Below are 9,041 nucleotides of genomic sequence, written 5' to 3'. Positions count from 1 at the left end.
AACATCCTATACAAATACAGGGTTAAATGTCCCGAAATGATATGACAACCAAAACAGAGCTCGCCAGCTCACAATAACTACTTGTAGCTTGCAGTAGAATCTATAATTAGCTTAACCATAAATATCACATTATTGTCGCAGAGTGTGTCTTCATACAAAAAAACATCTGAAAGATGAAATATGTACTTACATATCAACAACACTGACCTTGGCTAAAACAATAATCTAACTGCTGGGAAAACATAATGATGTCTGGAACTTTCTCTCACCTGACCTCTGATTTGGCAGACTCACAAAACATACATAATTTGTAAATGATGTCTGAGTGGTGTAGTGTGCCCTTGGCTATCTGTAAATACAAAATAAAAAATGTACCGTCTGGTTTGCCTACAATAAGGAATTTGAAATTATTTATACTTTTACTTTTGATACTTGAGTATATTTTAGCAATTACATTTACTTTTGAAACGTAGGTATATTTAAAACCAAATACTCTTAGACTTTTACTTAAATAGTATTTTATCTGGGTGACTTTCACTTTTCTATTAGAGGTATTTTTACTTTTACTCAAGTATGACAATTGGGTACTTTTTACACCACTGAAAATGTCTTTTTCATTTTCAACCACTAGGGTAGTACTAGTAGCCTATCGAAAATGAAACAATATTTGCATATTACTTCTGTCTGTCAACCGGAAGGGTGGTATCTGGGCAGGTTCAGCAAACACACAGGCACTACGTTTGTTCATGTTTAAAGTCAAATCATGTTTGGCCGCTGTTTGTGGAAAGTTTTCTGAATAAGCCTGGGACTTTCTGTCATTCTCCCACACACTCCTTTGAACTTGTGACGGTGTTGGGCAAGGTTTGTGGCAATTAGACTACCAAGTAAAAAGCTTACCTGTGGCGGCGCGCATACTCTGCCTGGCCTGTTTCTGTTTGTGGAAGGAGGGATCACTACAGTCAGCGTTCTTGAACTCTTCGATACAAGGGAACGAAATCATTTTGTGGAGAAGACATATCGTTAAAAGGTGGGTGCCGCTTAAAGTTGTACTTGTTTCCTAAAACAACTATAGTAGCCTATTGAGATTTTTTTTCTCAGACCGATTACTCATTTTTTTTGTTATTTGAAGATTGTTTACATGATCAGTCAGTGTCAGGCAGGCGGCCTATTTTCAGCTTTTGTTGTCGGTATAGGTTTTCTTTTTAAATCAACCTGTCTTCTGCACACCCTGAATGAAACCTAGTGAAGCTATTCCTGTTTTAATATGTTAAAAAAATGTAACTAGAGTTTAGACAATGTAATCCAGACTTGTGCAATTATTGTTAAGTTCTTAAAATTATTGGAAAGTCCCCTTTTTAAAGCACACCATGTCCCCACCAACATTGTAGTTACTCCACAATACTAACCTAAATGACAGTGAAAAGAAGGAAGCTTGTACATAATAAAAGAAATCCAAAATATGCATCCTGTTTGCAACAAAGAACTAAAATAACACTGCACTAAAAAGCTATGTATTGAAAGTATTGTGTTTGGGGCAAATACAACATCACTGAGTACCACTCTTCATATTTTCAAGCATGGTGGTGGCTGCATTATGTATGGGTATGCTTGTCATCAGCAAAGACAAGGGAGTGTTTTTTAGGATAGAAAGACCCAGAATAGAGCTAAGTACAGGCAAAATCCTGGAAGAAGACCTGGTTCAGTCTGCTCTCCATCAAACACTGAGAGACAATTGCACCTTTCAGCATCACAATAACCTAAAATACAAGGTCAAATATGCACTGGAGTTGCTTATCAAGGCAACATTGAATGTTTTTCCGAGAGACCTAGTTACCGTTTTGACTTAAATCGGCTTGTAAATCTATGTCAAGACTTCAAAATGATTGTCTAGCAATGATCAACAACCAACTTGACAAAGCTTGAAGAATGAGGGGGGCTAGTCCTCTCTCTCCTCCCCCTTGTCCGCAAGTTGGACAATTTAGCATGTTTCAAATACCCGAAACAGCCTTCACCTGCAATCTAGAGCCATAATCATTATTCTTAATTATATGTAAAAAAATTAAAAAGCATGTACAGTATTTTGAGCTGCCTGTGTCCCCCTGTTGTTTTTATTTATTTTAAGAAATATGCTTCTCTGGATTTCTGCAACAATCTGTATGAAAGATTAAAAGGAATGTGAGTCTTATTTAGTAATTGCTTGCATTTCGAAACTTTAACAACCTTGCCAGCAGGCATGCCAACTAAGAGAAAGACAAGCTAGCTACTCTTAACTTGATTGATAGCCTGAAATAACTTCTTGGTAGCTAGTTATGAAGTTGAAAAAAAGGCAAACCTATCTGGACTAGTTAATGCCAAAAATAAACACATGCCCCCTTGCCCCCTATGGCCATGATGCCTCTGCACCCAGTTGTTATTCTGTGTTGCATACTAATTCAAGTTACCGTGCCCTTTTCAACTCGTGTGTGTGTGTGTGTGTGTGTGTGTTGGTACAAGGGCTCAGAAGGACATTTGTGGCAGCCTCTGGAACAGGACATATTCTATCTAGATGCATTAGTTTGTCTCAGCGTGTCCAGTGGCAAATACAAGTTGGCCTTATATTTGACTCTGTGCTGCTTGAGACAGAAGTTGGCCTTATATTTGACTCTGTGCTGCTTGAGACAGAAGTTGGCCTTATATTTGACTCTGTGCTGCTTGAGACAGAAGTTGGCCTTATATTTGACTCTGTGCTGCTTGAGACAGAAGTTGGTCTTATATTTGACTCTGTGCTGCTTGAGACAGAAGTTGGTCTTATATTTGACTCTGTGCTGCTTGAGACAGAAGTTGGTCTTATATTTGACTCTGTGCTGCTTGAGACAGAAGTTGGTCTTTGGCTGTAAAGGAGTTACCTGTAGACCTCTGTGTTCATATGATCCTCTGTGATCTCATTGTGTGACAGTGGACTCTGCATCTGTGCCCGGAGGTCCTAGGCTTGTTGTCCTAGTATCAAATCCATCATTTTTAGGATGACAAAAGCAAATTTGGGACTGTCATGAAATAGAGTAAAGGATTAAGGAATAGCCTACAACTGTTGCATGTTGTGTATGTTAATTCACCTAACTCTGTGATGTTTTTTTATTTTTTTTATTGCCTTGAAAGTGTGTTTGTTCTGTATTCTTCAGCCACAGAACACTTTTTGTTTCCCCGCAGATCATTTCCTAAACAGGCCTGTTGCCATCATAAATCAAAACGGTAAATCTGACTTGTTGACTACTCTCTCCACCTTCGTACCTCTCTTTTCCCCACCCATCCTCTCTCCATTTTCCCCAGCCTTCTTCCTGCAGATGGTAGGGAGTATCTTATCTTTCAACCCTCCCCCACATTCCCCTACCCCCATTGCCTCATCGCCCATCTGAACCATTACTATCGTATCACGCTTCAAGACAATCCCTCAGTGCCCACTCTCTCCCCTACCCCCAGTGCCCAGTCACCCATCTTAACCGTGACTTTTCCCTTCGCTTTTCCAGCCCCTTCACTCACCCCCTCTGAAGCCCCTTTCTCCTCCCTGCGTGGTGCTCTGCCCAATGATGAGTGTGCAGCCTCGGAGGATCCGCCTGAAGCCCTGGCTGTTAGCCCAGGTGAACAGCGGGAGGTACCCCGGCTTGCAGTGGCTCAGCCCGGACCACCGGATCTTCCAGATCCCCTGGAGGCACGCCACAAGACACTTGCCCACCTCTGAGGAAGAGAACACCATCTTCAAGGTGAGGGGGGGGGGATCCATGTTGAGAATGGCATGACAGATCTGGATACTTCAACTCTATGTCGTCATTCTGATATCACAATGTAGTTAGACCAAAGTTCTGCTTACTTTGTCTACTTAGATCAACTTTTTCTAGGAAGTAGCACATTTCAAGAGTATTTCTAAGGTACTCAGTTACTATGTCACCCACACACTTCCTTATCCCATTCAGCGATAAATGTATCAACTGTTTTAGTGAACTGAAATAGCCTTAGTTTCATTTCCACTGAATCTCTAGTGTCAAACCTCTCTGTGTTTTTTGATCTCATGTGTAAGGATGTCCACATGATATCCACTGCAGTAACAGCAGCAATAGCCTACTCTCTGCCTCTTTTGACTAGTCATTTCCTCATTAGCCATTACCCTGTTCTTCCTTTACAGTACATTCAGAAAGTATTCAGACCCCTTGACTTTTTGCACATTTTATTACATTACAGCTTTATTCTAAAAAGTATTAAATTACTTTTTTGCCTCGTCAATCTACACCAGTACCCCATAATGACGAAGCGAACCCGTTTTTTATGTGCAAATGTATAAACATTTTAAAAACGTACCTTAATTACATAAGTATTCAGACCCTTTGCTATGAGACTTTAAATTGATCTCAGGTGCATCCTATTTCCATTGATCATCATTGAGATGTTTCTACAACTTGGTTGGAGTCCACCTGTGGTAAATCGAATTGATTGGACATGATTTGGAAAGGCACACGCCTTTCGATATAAGATCCCACAGTTGACACGGCATGCCAGAGTAAAAACCAAGCCATGAGGTCGAAGGAATTGTCTGTAGAGTGCCGAGACACAGATCTGGGGAAGTGTACCAAAAAATGTCTGCAGCATTGAAGGTCCCCAAGAACACATTGGCCTCCATGATTCTTAAATGGAAGAAGTCACCAAGACTCTTCCTAGAGCTGTCCGCCCAGCCAAACTGAGCAATCAGGGGAGAAGAGCCTTAGTTAGAGCGGTGACCAAGAACTCGATGATCACTCTGACAGAGCTCCAGAGTTCCTTTGTGGAAATGGGAGAACCTTCCAGGATGACTACAATCTCTGCAGAACTCCACCAATCTGGCTTTTATGGTAGAGTAGCCAGACGGAAGCCACTCCTCAGTAAAAGGCACATGACTGCCCGCTTGGAGTTTGCCAAAAGACACCTAAAGGACTCTCAGACCATGAGAAACAAGTTTGAGTTCTTTGACCTGAATGCCAAGTGTCACATATCCCTATGGGGGATATGCCTATGGCACTATCCCTATGGTGAAGCATGGTGGTGGCAGCATCATGCTGTGGGGATGTTTTTCAGCGGCAGGGACTGGGAGACTAGTCAGGCTTGAGGGAAAGATGAACGGAGCAAAGTACATAGACATCCTTGATGAAAACCTGCTCCAAAGCACTCAGCACCTCAGACTGAGGCAAAGGTTCACCTTCCAACAGGACAATGAACCTAAGAACACAGCCAAGACAGCGCAGGAGTGGCTTGTTTGGTTTGTCATTATGGGGTGTGTGTGTATTGATGAGGGGGAAAAAAACAATTTAAGGCTGTAATGTAACAAAATGTGGGAAAATTCAAAGGGTCTGAGGACTTTCTGAATGCACCCTAGTTGTGACTAATTGATTTGAAGTTAATTTAACCCTCACCCATTTGATTCCATCCAGATGTGACTCCTTCTCTGATTCATTCAAATGTAACCTCTTCCTTGCCTCCCCCTCTCTTCCCCCAGGCCTGGGCTCTGGAGACAGGGAAGTACCAGGAGGGTCTGGATGAGCCGGACCCTGCCAAGTGGAAGGCCAACCTGCGCTGTGCCCTCAACAAGAGCCGGGAGTTCAAACTGAAATACGACGGCACCAAGGAGACACCCGTCCAGCCCTACAAGATCTACGAGGTCTGTGACCAGCCCTGCAATGGAGGTAAGAGTGCGTGCATAAGCATGCAGGCTCATTGGCAGCTTTGCAAGTCTTATCTGATTGTCTGTCTTCAAATTTAATTGAGTTCTTTAGAATAGCTTTGTTGAACTTGTCAAATTCCCTCAGATATTCATGTTGATGGCATATTCCTTTTTCATTTGGTTTCAGACACAGTTGATGAAGATGAGGAGGAGGAGGTAAGTGTAGAAAAGTAGACAATGACTTTTTCCATTATCTCAGAACAATCTGAGAACAATACCCATGTATCAGCTTTGTTACATAAACATTCAATCTTGTCTTTGTTTTCAGATGCCGAATATTGTTGACCTCTCCATTGGTAAGTGTCAATACACCTTTGCTACTGAGCCATCTGTGAATTAGGCAGAAAACCTTTTTGAAATGTGTCACTATTGACATTATGCAAGGTCTTATGTGTTTGTGTTTGTCCTCTTGTCTCTCCCAGACCCCAGAATTAGTGACCCACGCAGTTATCAGGCATTCCCTACCTCACATGGGATAGACGTTCCCTTCAGCTCCCCCCTCAATGACAGATATGGCACCTCCCACCACACCCCTATGTACCCCAGTCCCAACATGCACTCCAATCGCAACGGGGCCAATACCATGGCAGCGGATCTCCCTCAGCCAACCATGGCTCCCCCAGAGTTTTCTTCCCACGTTCCATTGGTGGTGAAGTTGGAACATGGGGTCTTTGTGCACCATGGACCCGCAGAACCCTCCAACGGCCTGGGGATGGGTGGAGGGAGCATGCAGCCTCCTATGGTCACTGAGATGGCCACCATGGTTCCTTCTGCTGCATCTGCGGCTCCGGTTGCCCCTCACCCAGGTGTCGCCCCAATGGAGGCCATGTCCGGAGTCCAGAACCAGGAAGAAGGGCAGGCGGTGCCACCCTACAAATATGACCTGCTGAACAGCCTGCCGTGTGAGTGGAGTAGCACCCATGCCTTGTTGAGGAGAATACTGCTTTATGTACTTTGGCAGTCAGGCACTTCTGCAATAGTTCCTTGCATGTTATCCCCAAAAAATATTCATTGTAATTCCCCTAACCATGAAAACAGGGCGTCAACTTTATTTGGTTTTGCTGCATGCAACACAATGCCAACATTGTAATCCATTCACTCAAGACTGTTGCCTCATTCGATGGATTATAGGCTATCAGGCATTAGTGTAGTTGTCTGGAATAGCTGTCTGCCTGTCACACCCATCAAATGAAACACACTGGCAGCTGTGTGGGGGATGGTAAGACAGGTTCTGTAGTTAATTGGAATAGGCAAAATCGAGTTTTACCCTTTTGTAGCTAAAGCGCTAATGTGTCATTCATTGATAAACACTCCTTTTTCAGTCTTATGATAACTTGGTGTCAGAATACTGTTAGGCATGATTAGAAAGAGCTATATTAAATGTACACTATTGTTGAAGTGCTTACAATTCTTCCAACACTACATTATTTGACTCTGGTTTCAGTGACTGACCTAGACATGAAATTCCAGTATCGGGGTCGCAAGATTGGCTCCCTGACAGTGAGTAACCCCCAGGGCTGCCGGCTGTACTACGGCCACTTGGAGCCCACCCCGGAGCAGGTGGACCTGTTCGGCCCTGTCAACCTCAACCAAGTTCTCTTCCCTGGCTCGGCCGACATCCAGAACGAGAAGCAGCGGTTCTACACAGAGCACCTGCTGGATGTGATGGACCGAGGCCTGATCCTGGAGATCTGGGAGCAGGATATATACGCTATCAGGTTGTGTCAGTGCAAGGTGTATTGGTCTGGGCCGGGCGTTGACGAGCAGGGGCCTCCCAACCCTATGGAGAGGGAGAGGAAGTACAAAGTGTTCAGCCTCAATAACTTCCTGCACGGTGAGTCGGTCAACCCATTTTATTCCTTGGTATTTTAGTCATCTTAAGGCGGCAGTTTCATCATGTTTGAATCCCCATCTGACATCAATTAATCACAACACCAAATGATGGAGTCCAACGTTATCTGACACTATTGTCATGATTTTTCAGTTCACTTGAGGCTCTTGAGTTTCAATTGATCCCTGAATATTTCAGTCACAGGCCCTTTCTGTGAGTAAGCTCTTGAGTAGTACTTATTGCTCGTACTGCTATTGTTGCACAGCCCAGGCATCTACATGGATTAGCTGTAGAACAGATATCACATTACAGGAGATTCTTTCTTTCTCCCTCTCGTGCACACCAACAACAGGGCTCATCTTGTTCCAGAAAGGTGAAACTCCCACCCCACCCCCGTTTGAGCTCTGCTTCTGCTTCGGGGAGGACTGGCCAGACCAACGGAAACCCAAGGAGAAGAAGCTCATCGTTGTGCAGGTGAGCAGAATGAATTGACCACATACCCTTCACAGATACAGTATACACACGAAATGATCACATTGACCCTCCCGTCCATCCATTTTATGTCCAGGTGGTCCCGGTGGTGGCGCGGATCCTAACAGAGATGTTTTCTGGAGATCTGTCCTGGTCCACAGACAGCATCCGACTGCAGATCTCCAACCCAGACCTGAAGGACCAGACGGTGGAGCAGTTCAAGGAGCTCCAGAGGCTTCTCCAGAGTCAGCACGGCCTGGGGCCCTGGGCCACCAACGGACCCTGAGTCAGGGGCCTCTCGCTGGGTCTTCAACAGGGCCTGTCCTGGATCAAGGCCTCGACTGCTCATGGACTATTAATAGCACACTGCACTTGGATTAACAACCTTATTCAACGTCGTGTGTGGGGATATTAGCCTTCTTTCAACCCTGAGCCTCCCTCATTCTATAGAATCTTCATCCAGCCAGAGCCTTGTATCTAATCTTAACTGCATCTTGGGCAGAACTACTTGTACATCGTCAAAACCCAAACTGCTCTCTTTTTTTGGTCCCTTAAATTATTTTTTGGAATTTCAATAAAATACCATTGCAGTATTTTTTTTAATGGTGGCAGGTATTACTCAATTGTCACTTTAATTTCTATCCATTTTCTTTCGCAGCCACCTTAATCTACTGTACTAGAACGTAACTGGCTTTCTTGAGAATGGACACTGGTGCTATTGTGCCAAAAATGGGACTCAAGCCATACATGCAATGTAAAAAGTATTGGAATGTTTTTTTAATAAACTAATAAACGACTACATTAATCAGCAAAGTGACAATTTAGTACTTTTTGCTGTGAATGGGGTTTATATCAAGGTTGTGAATGGGTGAAAGCATCTACTGGTATTGTCACTTCACCCTCAGATTCTAGGGGGGGGGAATTCCAGAACAGTGAAACAACTACCTCCATGTTCACTTTACAGCTGGAAGGGAACCTGTTTGACTTGAACACAGACCAGGTTGTATTGTGGACATG

The 9,041-nt window shown here is 43.7% G+C and overlaps 1 protein-coding gene across 2 annotated transcripts; it reads left to right on the top strand.

The window, feature by feature from the left end:
* The first annotated feature begins 683 nt into the window (after positions 1 to 683).
* LOC115106895 (interferon regulatory factor 5-like) lies at positions 684 to 8,837 on the top strand. 2 transcript variants are annotated; one of them, XM_029630089.2, is made up of 10 exons: positions 684 to 1,027; positions 3,187 to 3,228; positions 3,504 to 3,737; positions 5,498 to 5,684; positions 5,850 to 5,878; positions 5,991 to 6,018; positions 6,145 to 6,624; positions 7,167 to 7,556; positions 7,906 to 8,027; positions 8,122 to 8,837. In XM_029630089.2, exons 3-10 carry the CDS (start codon positions 3,561 to 3,563, stop codon positions 8,308 to 8,310), a joined length of 1,602 nt encoding a protein of 533 aa, XP_029485949.2. In that variant the 5' UTR covers positions 684 to 1,027; positions 3,187 to 3,228; positions 3,504 to 3,560; the 3' UTR covers positions 8,311 to 8,837. The 2 variants fall into 2 exon arrangements, with proteins under 2 accessions (XP_029485949.2, XP_029485950.2); XM_029630090.2 differs by lacking the exon at positions 3,187 to 3,228.
* The last annotated feature ends 204 nt before the right edge of the window (positions 8,838 to 9,041 follow it).

Source organism: Oncorhynchus nerka, linkage group LG23, assembly GCF_034236695.1.
Source record: "Oncorhynchus nerka isolate Pitt River linkage group LG23, Oner_Uvic_2.0, whole genome shotgun sequence".
Classification (NCBI taxonomy): domain Eukaryota; kingdom Metazoa; phylum Chordata; class Actinopteri; order Salmoniformes; family Salmonidae; genus Oncorhynchus; species Oncorhynchus nerka.
The sequence above is the reverse complement of the archived record's forward strand: the minus strand, read 5'-3'. Positions and strand labels throughout refer to the sequence as shown.

Excerpts from the sequence above, each read along its gene's own strand:
- LOC115106895 (XM_029630090.2), top strand. The coding sequence starts at position 3,561 with ATGATGAGTGTGCAGCCTCGGAGGATCCGCCTGAAGCCCTGGCTGTTA. Across the intron at positions 6,019-6,144 it reads TATTGTTGACCTCTCCATTG|ACCCCAGAATTAGTGACCCA; the intron begins GTAAGTGTCAAT and ends TGTCTCTCCCAG. Across the intron at positions 8,028-8,121 it reads AGAAGCTCATCGTTGTGCAG|GTGGTCCCGGTGGTGGCGCG; the intron begins GTGAGCAGAATG and ends TTTTATGTCCAG.